This window comes from Mastigoproctus giganteus, chromosome 4, assembly GCF_048544385.1.
Source record: "Mastigoproctus giganteus isolate SK-2022 chromosome 4, ASM4854438v1, whole genome shotgun sequence".
Lineage (NCBI taxonomy): Eukaryota > Metazoa > Arthropoda > Arachnida > Uropygi > Thelyphonidae > Mastigoproctus > Mastigoproctus giganteus.
In genome coordinates this window covers 186,976,428-186,993,560 of record NC_143578.1, presented here as the reverse complement: position 1 = coordinate 186,993,560, position 17,133 = coordinate 186,976,428, and the positions used below count along the sequence as shown (strand labels likewise).

At 37.4% G+C, this 17,133-nt stretch overlaps 1 protein-coding gene across 1 annotated transcript in view; it reads right to left on the bottom strand.

Annotated features, from left to right (window-relative positions):
- LOC150087261 (very long chain fatty acid elongase 1-like) overlaps positions 1-9,355 on the bottom strand; it is a 279,861-nt gene extending 270,506 nt beyond the window's left edge. Inside the window, exon 1 of the mRNA XM_090372425.1 lies at positions 9,257-9,355. Coding sequence (XP_090228551.1) covers positions 9,257-9,318 — 62 coding nt within the window. The 5' untranslated portion in view covers positions 9,319-9,355. The remainder of the gene's footprint in view (positions 1-9,256) is intronic.
- Between the last annotated feature and the right edge of the window lie 7,778 nt (positions 9,356-17,133).

The following is a 17,133-nucleotide window of genomic DNA, read 5'->3' as shown; positions in this document are numbered from 1 at the left end:
ACATCTCAGCCGTCTCCACCTATCTGATAAGTTTCTGCCTTTTCAGCTACTCTCATGTGTGACCAGTCTTTGGATGCTGACCTTAATAAGTTTGGTTGTGACAAGGAATACAGACGCTGCATCCGTGATTTGTACTTCCCTGTCCCTGATCCTTCTCCTCTAAGCTCGTCGTAATTCCGCAAGCCAACAAATACCATATCATATGAAGATTGCTTGCTAACTTTTCAGTTTTCCACCTATAGTTTCTTGGTGCATTGTGGTGTTTATAATTGTATTATAATTTTGTGCTTTGAGCTGTATTTTCTTTTATGCGTGTGTATTTCCTTATGTTTAATTTATGAATGTTATTTCTCCTACATATTGTATTATCACCGTTAACCTCTGACCTGGTAGCCGTTAAGAGCAATATATCTATTTGTATTGTATTATTACAATAAAAGATATCTATCTTATATATGTAAGTTAGAAAGAACGATAGCAAAGATGCATTGATAAACAAGGTCGATACATAGAATAGGGTATACATGCTTTTAAGCGTTCGTTTAATAAATGGTATAGATTTCAACTTTGTTTTCATACATTTAAGGCGAAAAATGTTAAGTACCAACCGTGGTAGATCACTGAAATAAATACAGCAGAAAGTTTAAGTTCAAAGTGCAACTGGATGGACACTTTAGACATGGAGAAAATTAGATTTCTTTTTTGTGCAAATGCAGAATACTGCGTTTCTTTGCATCAGAGAGCCGCAACACTAGACAATTAACAAGACTGCATGTACATTAACCATTTTTAAGCTGAAATGCAAGTGGACAATCACGCCCTTATCCCTGTTAGAAAAAAAAAAAGTTTCTGTATATCAATGACAAGACATCATGAGCTACTCTTGCCGTCTGTCTGCAATGCTCAGAAAACTTCATATCTGACTGCACAAATACCCCCAGGTCCTTTTCACACTACTACCCTGAGTGTAGTGCCATCCAGTTGATAAATTACTATGAGGGTTACTCCTACCCATATGCAGTACTTTACATTTGTCAATGTTAAACTACAGTCGCCACCTCTCAACCCATCTGCTCAACTTTTCCAGATCCTGTTGCAGTTGCGTACTTTTATTAACAACCCTGCCAACCTTCGTATCGTCTGCAAACTTAGACATTAACCCTGATATATCTTCATCAATATCATTAATAAATACCAAAAACAACAATGGATCCAACACCGAACCCTGGGGGAATCCACTAATACATTAGACCACGAAGAGCAGTGCCCATTGATAACCAGTGTCTTCTCCCACTCAACCATCCTTTTATCCATTGTAGCAACTTACCCGTAATACCATACTGCTCCAATTTGTACAGTAGTCTTCCGTGTGCCACAGTATCAAAAGCTTTCCTAAAATCCAAGTATACGATATCGTAATTATTTTTTGCATCCAGTTCCCTTGTAACCACATCATAGTATCCAATTAATTTGTCAGACAAGATTTCCTCTTAACAAACCCATGCTGGTCTGAACTATAACCGCAGTCTTGTCTAGATGATCCTGCATCGATTCCTTAACCAGTGACTCCATTATTTTCCCTGGAGCAGAAGTTAGACTAACAGGTCTGTAATTACTTGTCTCCCTTTGATCCTCCTTTGTGCATTTGCACATCTCCAGTCCATGGGGACCTAGATAAATCAAAATCTTGATCGGTGATATGCACAGTATGCTTATTTTCTTGACATTTGAAAAAGCTTTGAAGTGTGAAGAAAATAAGCACTATCAAATTCACATCAAAAGTGAAGCACAGACAAAAATTCACCAACTGCAGAACCTGTAGTACTGTACAAGTATCCCGTTTAACAGGTAATGTTAAAATACGTTTCACAAACGGAAGTAATGCTGAGGTGCGCAAGATGTTTTACAGGTAAACCTGACAGAACAACTGCAATTCTGGAAAAATTAAATTAAAAACTTATTCTCCCCCTTTCCCATGCTAAGCAGCTGTTCTATGGAAAGAATGTATTACCTTTCAAATTTTCCATGCTTAACTTCCTCCTTTTTGCTGCTCCACTGGAGCATTTTTCTATTTTTGGAATGTACTTTTTAAATTCAGTCATTTCAAAATCAGTTTCGTCTTAACTACACGGCATGCAGTAAATAAAAAAAATCATATTAAATCACTGATATATGGCTTTAACAGCACCTAATGATTAAAGTTTTAAAAGAGGCTTCTGGGAAATTCGATCTATGAAGGCTAATTACGTTGTAGTGACCACAGAAAAAAAAAAAATTTTTTTGCTATAAGTGTAGTATTTCTGGATGGTGCGTGCAAATTTATTGAAAAGGTGGTACTTGGGTTTTAAGTGTATAATCATTACACATTCAATTGCTACTCCCGATTTTTTTCATTCCTTATTTCCAATTAAAACAGTTATTTTGAGGCCCATGTTTCTCCAAGTTACATATGGTTCGCAAACCGAAGTTAGTCTTTTTGCAGTAACATCAATCAGTCGTATAAACGGCATTGGCATCAGGTGGAATTTTAAAATGTATATAAAACTCTTGCCGACCATAAAGTTTATTAGGTTCGAGAGTTGACATTTATGGGTAACTGATATGCGTAAAACTTACCGGTCAAATTAGTAATTTCACCATAAAATTACCAATATTATTGGATTGTATTCATAACAGATATCAATCAGATCATATGACCGATAAAAGATGTCAATTATCGAACCTGCAAACTGCGCTACATGCAACGATTTCTGTGTACCTGAGGTGAACTTTAAATGTGGCTCCCTCCCTTTCTTCTGACCTTTTTGTTAGCATGAAAAATGCGCCTCCTAAAAGTTGCCCCCGTCCTGGTTATGGCAAAAGGACAACTAGGAGGCCTAACTACTGCCACCTTGAAAATGTCCGTCTCGTAGAGGTAACCTTACTTTTTATCAACTGTTCTGTCAGTTGTTGAGGTAAAGGACCTACACTTCCCCCCACGCGAAAGTGGCAGTACTACCTGAGAAAAAAAAGGTAGGAGTGTGACCCTTGAATAAATATAAATTACTCTCGTTTCAGGAGTTGAATTTTTTTTTTATCCTTAAGTATTTCACTAAAGGGCAACTACTCAATTGAAGAGAATCAAAATCATAAGCCCAGTCTTTTTCTCAAGATGTAAAAATTAGAGCAAGTACACTATTCTACAGGAATCAATAAATTAACTAAGTATTTAAAGCAAGTTTAACACCAATGAGACAGTGTAAAGTGTTGATGTCAAACGGCACCAAGGGTTTCCCCCATCACCGCTCCCACCAACCCCAATGAGACAGAGTGATATCCTGTTTCACCACAACTTACTTCCTCACAAATAAACAATCAAACACTGGACTATGCTACCCACACAATATTTTGCTCCAGACTTTTAGCTTTTTCGGAACATGCCATCGGCGGGAGAATTTAAGATAACCGAGTAGTTGTTTATTATATAACATTAGATAAGGACCAATTTTACAGCTGAAATTTTACACTTAAAAAAAAATAATAATAATAATTGTTTTTTTTTTAACACGCGAATCTTCTTCATATAATTTTATGACAACTAGGAAAAAATTGGTGCACTCCCTCTTCCTACAGACAGGTTTTTAAATTAATCTATTAATATAATTGAAAACTTTTACTTTCCTTTATGTAAAGTAAACCCTAACCAATACGGATCTAGAGGTAAGTAGTAGTAGCAGCATGTGATGCAAGAAAGCAAGTGTATCAGCTTATGCAGCATCAGCCAAAAAAACAAAAAACGCCATTCCCTACAAATGCCTGTCCAGTTCCTCCTTAAATTTATTCAACCTATCAACTTCCACAACGACAGATGGAAGTTTGTTCCAACAATTAACCACCCGCTGGCTAAAGGCAAATTTCCGCACATCTTTTCTTAATTTGAATTTATGCTCCATTAGGTTCGTAACCTGAACAAGTGGAAGGATCCCATCAGAATTCAGCGTGCTCAACCCATTTAAGGCCTTATACACCTCAATCAGATCACCGCGCAGGTGCCTAGTCTCCAGCCACTGCAATTTGCAGAACTTGAGCCTCTCTTGGTAAGAGGATCCCTTCATTTCCCTCACCAATCTTGTTGCCCTTCTCTATACACGCTCAAGAAAATCGACATTCCTAAAATGAGGCCTCCAGACCTATACGCAGTACTCAAGGCGTGGCCTCACCATTGCTTTATACAAAGGAACAAATCGCCTTTTCCCTGCTAGCAAAATTCCTATATATCATTGACAAAACCCCATGACCTGTCCTGGCAGCCTGTCTGCATTGCTCAGAAAACTTCATATCTGACTGCACAATTACTCCCAGGTCTTTTTCATTTTCTACCACCTTAAGTGTAGTACCACACAGTTGGTACATTTCTCTGGGGTTACTTCTACCCATATGCAGTACTTTGCATTTGTCAAGGTTAAACTTCAGTTGCCACTTCTTAGCCCATCTGCCCAAATTATCTAGATCCTGTTGCAGTAGCACACTGCCAATCTTTGTATCATCTGCAAACTTCGACACTAAGCCTGATATACTTTCATTGATAAATATACAAAACAGTGGACCGAACCCTGTGGGACTCCACTAATAACATTAGTCCACGAAGAGCGGCACCCATTGATTACCACCCTCTGTCTTCTCCACTTAACCATACTAAGATAAGCTTTGCTAAGAATCTTAATAATATTAGATGTAAAGACAAGTAGTTTGGAGATGCAGCAACACAAAATTTCGGCCTGAAAGGAATATCTACTTTGTTTGCTGATGAAAGCCACTGAATACTGATATTTGCTAATTCTTCAATTTTCTGTTTTTCGATAAAATTTGATAGAAGAAAGCAAGGTGGGATATTACTTCTTGGGAGATTCATATTCATTTGGTTGTTAACATTAGCATATTTTCCGTTTCAACGTTACTGTAAACGAAGATAACATTTCTTAAACCGATATTATAGTATTACAGTTTGCTAGACGCGCGTTTATACCAAACATAAAATGGAACACTGTGTTCCATTCTATATTATTATTGGAAATTAATAGCCAAAGCTTCGATTTAATCCGAAACAGAGTTCCAGTAGTAGTTCAATTAATCAATCGCCAACGATTTTTAAGGCTAATTATTTATTTCAAACCGCCAAATAACAATTCTATTCACAGCCAAATTCAAGTTCACAGCCAAATAACAATTCTATTCACTTACGATAATACAGTACTTGGTACACTCACCCCTAAAAAATTAGGTCATATTTAACAAAAAAAATTATGAGGGAAAAAAAAAAAAATTGCTAAGCATGTACTACAGATTTCTAAACTCACAAAAGGAAACGTCGAGTCCTTGATTAACTGATTGATCAAGCCATGACTTATGACTAAATCTGTCACCGGCTTCACTTACAGATAAAAATAATAATAATACAGGCGTACATATAAAAAAATTAATGCAATCTGGAATAAATGTGAATTGGCATATGTAAAATATGAAAGTGTGCGCGCAGTAATATTACTATTTATTGTGTTTCCGTTATGTGAGGATACGCACAAATTTAAAGCAACTGACAAAGATACGGTTGTACTTGCCTACAGCTTAACCTTTCTAAATTCAGCAATAGCAGATTCTGTAATCTTTTAGAGGGCAGAATTTTTTCATCCCTCATTCACAAATTAAAAAGGAAAAAATTAGAGGGGAGGTTCACTCATTTTAGCAACGTACAATAGTCGTAATTCCAAAATAGAATAAGTCAGCTCAGTTTTGCCACGAACATGAAGACGTGTTAGAATAACCTTCGATTCATTTTCTACGTGCAGTGAAGCAACCACGAAGCTCTGCTGTTAGCTGCTCTGCTTACCGCCCATCACCTACTGCGTGGACGGCCAATATGGTTCCTCGGAAGAGGAACAGTGCGGCACAGTATGTCTGTGCACGTGCAATAGGTGCAGCTTCCTCTCAAGAGACTGAGCGTACTTATACCTACTAATTCTATAAAAAATATTCGATCAATGAAAAACGTCCGCATTCTACGACATCCAGTATACGGAAAACAGCCAGAAGCAAGAAAGGCCACATCAGCATTATAAAGAGAACACACCTTACCTTTCGCTATACCAAGTCCATCTCCTTTACACTGTGTGGAACATCCATTCTTTATTTGTCTGCCTTCTGTGTTTTCTGGGATGTCGCACATACATTTTTGCTACGTGAATTTCCACTTGATACTGGGAGAGAGCGTGTCTTAGTTATCAGTTCTCGATCCATCTCTCCAACCTTCCACTAGAGGTCTCGTAACCTAGGAAACGGTTGTCATGACACAGAGTCGCCAGACGTCAGTGCAGTTCAGTCACGGTCAGGCATAGGAAAACGATTGCTAATGATGAGCCTCTCTGCGTTAGAGGAGCGTTGGCCCGTGCGTCATTTTCGTCTTTCTCTTCCAAGGAAGTCGCAATCAATGGGCTTTAATTCTTACTAGAGTCCATCCTTACCCACATTTATTTCCCATTGTCATCATACCGCCCATGAACTTTTACTTCCTAACGAAATTACTCGGCCACTTTATCCGTAAAAACCTTTAATTTTCTTAGCGGGGTTGTTAACGTGTTTCGAGAAGAATCACGCCACCTCTGAGATGTACACGGCTGTCATAGCTCGACTGGGCGATATTTGCGATCCATATTCACTCTAAGCAAGTCTTTCTGAATTCTTTTGTTGTATTTTTTTGGATTATCAATCAACATCATTTCTAGGACGAGTTGCATGTTTTTATACTGTCAGTCTAATAGGCAACTTTATCTCATCCATTCTTCTATCTTATTAATAAACAACCTTGCAAACAGAAATTAAGCTGGTTCATCATTATCTCGGCAGGATATGACTTCATAATTACTAACAGAAGCGGTTGTTAGGTGGTTTTTTTTTTTTTTTTTGCTAACCTCTGTGGCACGTAGAGTACTTCAGTCGCGCCAATTTCATTATGATTAGGAAAACATTACGCAAACGAATGACACGTTTGTGAAGCCTAAAAAAATGCATAACGATGCATTTCCGAATACACTCACAGCGTCTACCTGAGAGTGTATTTGGAAATACACTCAGGTATGAGTGGGTTGGGAAACTAAATTCCCGATTGATGCATTTAATCCTTTCTGCAGTATTCAACGAAATATGAACCCAAACCATCCCAAAAGATCGACCAGCTACCCGCTATACTTTCAGCGAATGGTTCCTTGATTAACAATAATGAAAATTACATAGGAATTTTCTGAGCTTCAACTCCAGATGTTTCATCCTCAAATAGTGTTCCAGGAAATAAGTCCTTGTACTTCCGAGTACTTTAACTATTTGAGGATTTTGTATTTTACAAATATTTATAAAACAAATTGCTGGAACTGTTGTCTAAAAAACTCCACGTTTGGATACTATATCCAAAAGATTGCAGTTAATTCTGGGACAGCTATATCTGCATGTACTTCAACTAATCAATTTACGCAAATAATTTTACAGTTCGTTATTAGCGAAAGATTTGCAGAATTAAAGTTAATACTTCACATTACGGGCGCGCATAATACAGTACTGCAATAAGATCGTTCGCATTTCACACTGACAATTATAGCAATCCCGGGGCGCGGGATTGCTGGCACTCGCTGGTATTGCACTACCTCCAGTGGGTGCGGGATTTCAAGTGCGAATAGCGCTACAGCAAAATCAGACTCAAGTAATTTAACATACTTTTTAAGGACTGCTTTGTAAAGACTATATATTCCCAAGTTCTCAAGGTAGATTTGGGCTTATGCCTGGGAGCTACCCTGAATAAGAACACACTTGCACACACACATGAGAGTTTAATGTTTGTCAGAGCATATAATTATATGTAAATATATCTTGTATATAAATCATGTATATACTTTTATGTACATAATGTTGAGACTATATTGTGTGTAATTAATAAATGAATGAATGAAAAAAAAATGACAATTATTGCGGGTATAATTTGATACCAGTTTCCTTAATATCAGGAGAATGAAGTCTAATTACGAGTGAATAAATAAATATATATATATATTGGATATTCAATGTAACCCCTTAAATGTAAGGTTTAAAGAGTTACATATGAAAAGAGGTATACAGTTGATGAAATGGTTTCAGTGAATGCAGGATTAATAAATCAGGTATGACAAATGCACTTAAAAGCGCAAAGCAGCATTAAAAGGATGCTAGAGTATATATAAGTTATATTAATATATTGAATTAAGTATGCATAAATGGACGTGAAAGTTAAAGTGCCAGTAACTACAAGGGTGAGGAAAGTAGAAAAAGTGTAGTAGATTTATGAAAGGTGAAAGAATGTTAATATCCTAGAGGTTATGATGAATTAATAAAATTATGGGCTGAACTGCCAAGCCAATATAAAGTGGAGGAAACTAAAGTAAAATTAATACATCAAAATACTAATAAATGAAAATAGAATGGTGTAGCTGTCATTAGATATGGGGGGGAAACATTTAGTAAATGGTTTAATATAGGTAATGCAAAAATGCTTGATCTGATATCAGCTTAAATAAATATTGAAGCATGATCAGTTATTTAATCAGGGGACTACACCCGACCATGTTTCAGGAACTGCGTTTGTATACTTGTCCATCGTAGTAGAAGAAAAGTGAAAGGCCAAAAAAAAAAAATCAACAAAAATGAAATTAGCACTTTGTAATACAGAATGGAAAGTGCTAATTTCATTTTCGTTGATTTTTTTTTTGGCCTTTCACTTTTCTTCTACTACTATGGACAAGTATACAAACGCAGTTCCTGAAACATGGTCGGGTGTAGTCCCCTGATTAAATAACTGGTCATGTATCAATATTTATTTCAGCTGACATCAGATCAAGCATTTTTACATTTCCTATATTAGACCATTTACTAAAAATTTTTTTCCCCCATATCTAATGACAGCTATACCATTTTATTTTATTAGTATTTTTGTATTAATTTTACTTTACAGTTCCCCCACTTTATATTGGTTTGTCAATTCAGCCCATAATTTAATTCATCATAACCTCTAGGATATTAACGTTCTTTCACCTTTCATAAATCTACTACACTTTTTCTACTTCTCTCACCCTTCTAGTTGCCCGCACTTTGTCATTTTCACATCCATTTATGCATATACTGTGTGTGTGTGTGTGTGTGTGTGTGTGTGTGTGTGTATATATATATATATATATATATATATATAGGTCAATTCACTTACCCTAAAGCAGAAATCCCTTTCAGCATGATGGCTCCGAAAACGTGACTAAACAAATATGCCATTGTTAACCAACTCTCGCTCTGAAGTGGAAACTTGAATTGCCTGCGGAATAGAAGTCAAAGTTTATTCAAGCTGTAACTGGGAAAAGTTGAATAACTTTATTAAAACAAATACAACAGGTAAAAAGGTGTTTATTTCATTTAAAATAAAATTCTTAACTGGGAAAAATATGGTAATTCATAATGAAAAAAATTCAGTGTATAAATGGATGACAAACTAAAAAAAAAGTTGCGGAAAGGAGGCACCAAGCGGGTAACCCAACTGCTTCAAAATCAGTTCCATTGAACTTTGAAAAATTAAGTTTTCCTGCATATAAAAAAAGGTACTCGGATTGTTGTAACATCAAAAGTTATCCCAAGATGATTGGTTGAACTCTTCAAACTGTAAAACCCATTGGATACAAGAGGCGATTAGAAACTGACACTGTTTCCTGCCATATCTAATATAGCCCACTCTTTAAGTAACATAAAACTGTTGTTTTATTTCGTCTTCGGATGAGATTTTTTAAGAAGCCTAGCCTTTTATAATAATAAAAAATAAATTTTCTCCGGGACGACCACACGATCAGAAGAGTTCACAAGAAAGGGAGAATACAAATAACAGCACCGTATTCAGTAGTCAGGGCCTTGACCCCCGATCACCCAAAGCATGTGTACTTATGCACCTCGCACTGACCACGCTGCTTTGGTAAAGCAAAAAAAAAAAATTTTACCTCTCTAAGAATCATAATCTGTTCTTTTATTTCACCACTAAAATTAAGAACGCTACACGGAAGCAAAGATTACACAGAATAGAGAAAAAAGAAGTCTAGGTTTATTTTATGAACTTCTTCCAAATATTCCTTTTTTGACAAGTGGCTCTTTAGCTCAAACTTTTAGTTTTAAGTATGTTTAGTGATGATTAAGTGAAAAAAAATTGATTCCTCTATAGTGGCATCCTAACAAACTGATGTAGAAGGATAATTAAGGCTTCTGATATGAGATTTTCATTTGCTTTTGAAACCCGCACATACCTCTGATAACAAATGTCCAGTGCTTTCACTGGGTCTGCAAGCAAACCCCTCGGTTTCTATTCCACTATACAGAGTGTTTCAAAAGTGATGGTTAATAATTTAAAGATGAACTGTACAGACTACAATATGCAAAAAAGCCTAGTAAATATGGGTTCTTAAGTGAATCGTTTTCGAGATATTGCACATTTCTAGTGCAATCCACCACTGACTTGTTTGTTTAGGTTATGCTCATTCTCTCCGTTTCCCCTCAATAGTACTTGTCGAGGATAGTCAAGTGGAAAGAGGGTACAGCAACGAAGAGTATGCGGACATGCACTTCATGTATGGTAAAGCCAATGGCGGTGTACTCGAGGCTGCACGTTTGTAACAAGAAGCATTTCGCCGCCGAAGGTGGCACAATAGGCGCACATTGAGTACATCAACGCCTTAGAGAACATGGGCACTTCGCACATGGAGTACGAGTAGGTATGCGCAGAAGCATAACATCTGATGTTGAGGAAAGAGTGTTAAAAAAGAACATCCTGTAAAATCCTGAGGTGTTGAAACCAAAAATTAAAAATGTATTATCTTATATTTAATAAAACCACCCTTAAAGGATTCGCAGCTTTTTGCTAAACTAGTGCTCCCATAGTCAGTGGCGGATCTTAGCAGAAAATGTGCATTATCTCGAAAACGGTTCATTTGCGGCCCGATGTTCACTGGGACTTTTGCTTATTTTAGTTCGTACTTTTATTATTGTCTATTGAAGATGTTTAAGAGTTGTCTAACTTATGTATAATCATTGTACATCTCAATAACTTTAGTAATTACGTCTGATTAAAATTGCTCATCTTCCATGCCAGGGGATTTGACCGTTGCTCCGGAACTGGCGGATTCCCAAGACCCTTTATCAATATTATTGATATTTTAGGGCAACATTTTCCCCCACTTGCACTGGTCCAAGAAAGGACCAAAGTAACTGATAATGGTCAGAATAATGAGACAGTCCATTTAGATGACTGCTGTTATTGATTACGTTTTTGCTCTGAAGAATAGTTTTACTTTCTTAAGAATGGGACTAAGGTTATAACCCCTTTCGTGATTGCCGAGGTTGGCAAGGTATAGAATTCCATGGAACGCATGTTACTTGAACTACCATTGAGAATGGAAAGCTAAAAACTGAAATTGCATGTAAAACATTGCCTGCTCAATTTTCAGCAGCTAGCTATGCTGGTGTAGCTGCTTATGGTGTAGGCAAACAGGTTAATGTGAGTGCGATCCCCTCCGGGACACAAACCAGACACGCGGTATTAGTGCGTGCTGATGACAAAAGTGAACTCAAAACAAGTGACGAGATAAAACAAATGGTGACAATGGAGTTTAAATCAGAATTGAAGAGCATTAGGATAAAATCAATAAGAAAGGTTAGAGATAGAGGTATTGTAATTGAGGCTGCCTCTAATAATGATCTTGAGAAACTAAAGCAGTGTAGTAAGTTTAAGGATCACAATTTAAAATGTGGATCTTCCTAAGAAATTGAATCCCACTCTTAATAATAATTGACTTTAATAAAGAGATCACTGATAATGATCTTCTTGATTTATACGATAAAAACCTTGCCGATTACAGTATAACTGGTGACGAATTCAAAAAATGTGTCAAGGTTAGATTTAAAATGAAGAATAACTTTCACTGGGTCATTGAAACCCCTGCCAACATTAGGAAGATTCTATTAAATACTGGTAATCGTGTATATATTGGATGGGCATCACATGGAGTAAAGGATTTTATTATAGCATCACGATGCTTTAAATGCCCCGGTTACGGGCACTCTGCATGTAATTGCTATTAACCTGAACATACTTGTGGGCACTGTGGCAATCAGTGGCACCAGATTGAGTCTTGTCCTGACACTGCTTCTCCTGCAACTTGTCCCAACTGTAAAATGCGCAAGAAGAAAGCAGATCATTCCTATCGTGACAACGGCTGTCCTGAGTATATACGCGCGCAAGAGGTGACCAAGTCTCGTACTAATTACATTTAATCGCAATATAAATCATAACACTAATGAACAAATTAAAGTTTTGCAATTGAACAGTCAAAGATCGATCGCAGTCTCTAATGACTTAACTAGAATAATCTCTGACCACGATATCCAAATCTTAGCCCTTCAGGAAGTGTATTCATATAATGGAGTTGTAAAGGAATTACCATTATCAATAAAAATTGTATAATCTAATACTGAAACTACTGGAAGTGGCAGGAACGCTGTGGCCAGGGTTTGGGGAGCCCTGGTTATAGTTGATCCAGGCATAATTGTCACAAAGATAACAAGCTTGTGCTCCACACATTCTGCCTGTGCCTGTCTGGAGGGTAACGTTTGGGCAGGTGTATTTTGTTTCATTGTATTTTCAATGCTCTCAACAACATCAACAGATCGAGCCTTACCTAAATTACGTAGAGGATATTCTCCACAGATTGGCAGGTAGAAGAGTTATTATGTGTATGGATGCAAATGCTGCACCTACATTATGGAACAGTGACTTTACAGATCAAAAAGGAGAGTTATTAGAGGAGTTAATCCAAACTAAGAACTTTCATCTTTGGAACACTATAAGGCACCCCCTCTACTTTTGTCTCAGCATCTGGTCAATCCTTCGTAGATATCACGGTATGCAACTCTACATTTGGACCAAACGTAACTGGCAAGTTAGAACTGCATGGTCAGCAAGTGACCATAACCCTATAACGTTTGAAGTTATGGATTCAGGCTGTACGGCAAGAAGGAACTCATACAATTTTCCAAGGTACAGGACTCAGGGTGCAAGCTGGGAAACTTGAGAACACAGGCTGTGCATAGAAGCCACGGCTGATAACATCGAGAGAATTGGGCAACTGCCGGCAATGGAGCAGGTGGAAGCCGTAAATGACCTAATAAGGTTGGTCTGTGATGCCTCTCACAAAGAAAAAAAAAGCAGAATCATGTGCCCTTGTGGTCTCAGAATCTCACAAATCTGAGAAATGAATTGAAAAACTGAACGGCGTTAACTACCAGCGTGCCAAGAGAAATAATAGGGCAAGGGTTGAGGTGGACCGTCTGGGTGACCTTTACAAGTTGGCCAGGCGGACTTACTTTAATCAAATTTATAGAGAAAAGAAGAATTCTTGGGAACAACTGGATGAACCGTGGGGACTTGCTTACAAAATTGTAGCAGAGAAGTTGTACCCTGGTGAGATCGTTTCGTCTATCTTGGCTGATGGGCAAGAGTCTTTCTTAGACAGAGTCGATGATTGCAATATTGGATGGCATTATTTGCCAAGATATTTGTGTACCAGAGAGTACGGAACAAACAAATTTAAGGATGGCGCACTTGATGTATTCTGTATTAACTGATGAGGACCCGTTTACTAATCTTGAAATTGGCACAGCTATTGATTCTTTGAAGGATAATAAATGCCCAGGCTTAGATTTACTTGAAGTTGCAATATTAAAAAGAATCTGGACAATCAAACCACAACTAATTGTTAATCTTCTTAATTCCTGTTTGGCTGATAGGAGTTTTACAACTCCCTGGAAGCAAGCCAATCTTAAAATTCTGGTTAAAAGTCCTAACAAACCTCTCAATGTTCCTTCCACCTATTGCATTACTGCCAGTGCTAGGCAAGGTTTAAAAAAAAAAAAAAAAAAAAAAAGTTATTGTAACTAGATTTATGAAATATTATAAGGCTAAAAATTTACAAGTAAACACTCAATTAGACTTTACAAAAGGCTGTTCAACTGTTTATGCTATAAAGTATGTAATGGATTCGGTCTCAAATGTGGATTCCAAGTATGCCCTCGGCCTCTTTGTGGACTTAAAGGGCCTTTGACACCTTATGGTGGCAAAGTGTTCTGGCAAGGTTCAGGGAGGCTGAGGCGTCTGCTCCCCTTTATCGTCTAGTTTCTGATTATTTCCATGGTCGTAGCCTAGTGGTGTATTGAGGTGTCTGTTCGCTTACTCGTGGTTGCCCTCAGGGATCAGTCCTATGACCGGTCTGCTGGAATGTGGTTCTTGATGGGTGGCTCGGGGTACAACGCGACAAAATTTTTAAGGCGGCATATGCAGACGACTTGACCGTATTGGTTTTTGGAGTCTCGTAGGGAACTTGAAGAACGCGCGAACGAAATATTGGGAGACGTTGATGGTTGGTGTAGTGTGCACAAACTACAGATTTCTATTGACAAAATTAAACAAATGCTTATGAAAGGTTATTTGAACCTGAATAGACCCCCCCCCCATTGTAAAAATTAATCAATCCATTAAAATTGTAAGAACGTATAAATATCTTGGAATAACGATGGACGATAGATTTAGTTTTGTAGCCCACGAAAAAATGGCTGAACAAAAGTCTTAACTGGCAAAATCATTAAAATAACTAAAAATGTCTCGGGAATTAAACCAGCAACTAAGTTATACTACGAGTGTATTTTTATACCAATAATTTGTTATGCTGCAGGTGCATGGAGTTATCGTGTTAACAACTGTTTAGTCTGCTAAACAGTTGTTAACACGATAACCCCATGCACAGCGAGCATCAAGCTCAACGTTTCTTCTTGCAATCACAAGAAATTGCAGAACAGTGTCGACAATGGCACTCGAAGTATTGAGTGGAAAACTTCCTATTCAATATGAAGTTATGTACCACCACTTACAATATTATCTTCGGAAAGCTCTGCCTGCAAGGGTGAGAAACGATTCAATTAATTTAGACATACCAACTAAGGATGATGATTGTAGAATTAGAAGAGTTTGTTAATAGTTGGCAATTAACTTGGTCCAATGCAGAAGTTGGTAGAGTTACTTTTAGTTACCTTTAGAATTTACCAAGCAACGGTTGGCCTGGTTTTTCCCATTTCTGAATGCATCTTTTCTTCTAGCAGGGCATGGCAGCTTGAACTCCAAATTGTTCACTCTGGGGTTGGCTGCCTCTCCATTATGTAAGTGTGGTGCTCCTGAGACCATGGAGCATTTAATATTTAACTGCTATCTCTACACAGACTTAAGAAATAATCTACAGCTTCTTACAGAAGTGTACAATGAAGATGACCTACCATGTTTTGTCAATGATAAAGAAAATTTCCTAGCTTTTTGTAATTTTGCAGATAAATTGTTTGCACGTAGGAAGAGACTAATTGGAGTTGATCTATAAAGAGCGATGCTAAGTAATCCAGAGTTTGTGTTCAAGGACAAGAACTATTATGCTTTTTTGTCCATTAAATGTTTTCTGTAAAAAGTCCTTAGTTTTCTTTTCTTAAGTAAATGTTGGTTCCACGATGGTAATGATGTGCTTTGTAGATTATTTGCTATAAATATAAAATTGGATTTAGTAGAATTAACAGAGAGGTTGTCTGTTGGTTGTGATAGTGGTTCTTGAGCAGAGTGTAGTTTCTGTCAAAAATGTGACTTGTAAAGACTATCACAATATTAATAGCGATTTTGTGTACAGAGGAAAAGTTGGCTATGCATGTTGTAAATATGATATTGAATTGTAAAACGCTGACAGGGTGCTACCTATGTTTGTACATGGATAACGCCTTGTTGCCTTCTGAGTTTAATGCTGAAATCTGGTAGTGTCGGATCATATAATCATAGCACCAGAAAAAAAAAAGTTGAGGCAAAGTGGTTGAGTCCTGTACAATGACTGGACAAGTGTCTGGTTGCTGTGGCCTAATATTTTTGTAATACTTTTGAAATGGTGTTAATTAATGTATTGAAGTGCTATTTATAGTTTTGGTTTTCTGATTAAGTACCCCAGGAATGGTGATCGTACTCACTTAGCTAATAGTAAACATTGTATATTAGGTACTTTTTATTATTTTTTTTAATTTTTTTATTATAATATATCTATTTTTTTTTTCACTCTATACACTATTGTAAACTTCTCTCTTCTGTTTCATGGGAGGTCTATTTCTTCCCTTATCTTCTATCCAACTCCCCATCCCTTCCAATCCCCATACTTCAATTTTTATCCCCACTTCCTTTCCCTTGGGTCTCCCAGGCTTGCCTGATAGCCCCAGTAAGTCTCAGCTAGAGAGTGGACGCTGGCGCGCCTCCTCGTGGCCAAGGCTGGGAGTCAGGGAGCAGGGAACCAGGTGTCCCCTGCCTGCAAAGTCGCCAGTGCCGGCACTCAACACAAGACACCTACACTTGCTGGCCTTCACCTTTTCAGATGCTACAGCAGCATATAAGGGAAACCCTGAAGACAGCAATTGAAACAAACACACCTTGACCTTGTACTTTTTACCTTTAAACTATTGACCATTTTTGAAATACCCTGTATAACACCAGACTTATTAAATACTATTCTGATGTCCTTCATCCTATGGATACAGACTTCTTGAATCCATGAGCTTGCTGGTCACATATATAACATCCCATCCTTCCATGTCTATCCTTTCTGTGCACATTGTGCTTACCATAATAAACATGTTAAGAAATGACAAAAACAATCTGATAAATATTCCTTTAAATTCGGGGATGGCGACAGGATCAGAGGAATCCCAAGTCTAATGGCACCACGTTTCTGATAGCAGTATTACGGTGAGATTCTTTGATTTAACTAATACTTCAGATTTATTTGTATTACATCCCAGTAGTTTTCCAAACGAATTTTGATTACTTCCATCATTTTCTGAACAATTCGGTATTTTCCCAGTGATTCCATCATCAAGCCAGTTCCAACTCCCACTGCATCAGTATTATAGGAATCTCCCAGCTGTTTCTGTATTATTACTGCTTTCGAAGCTGGCGTACAACTGAACGAAGTAGTTCAAGAATTTTAGTAC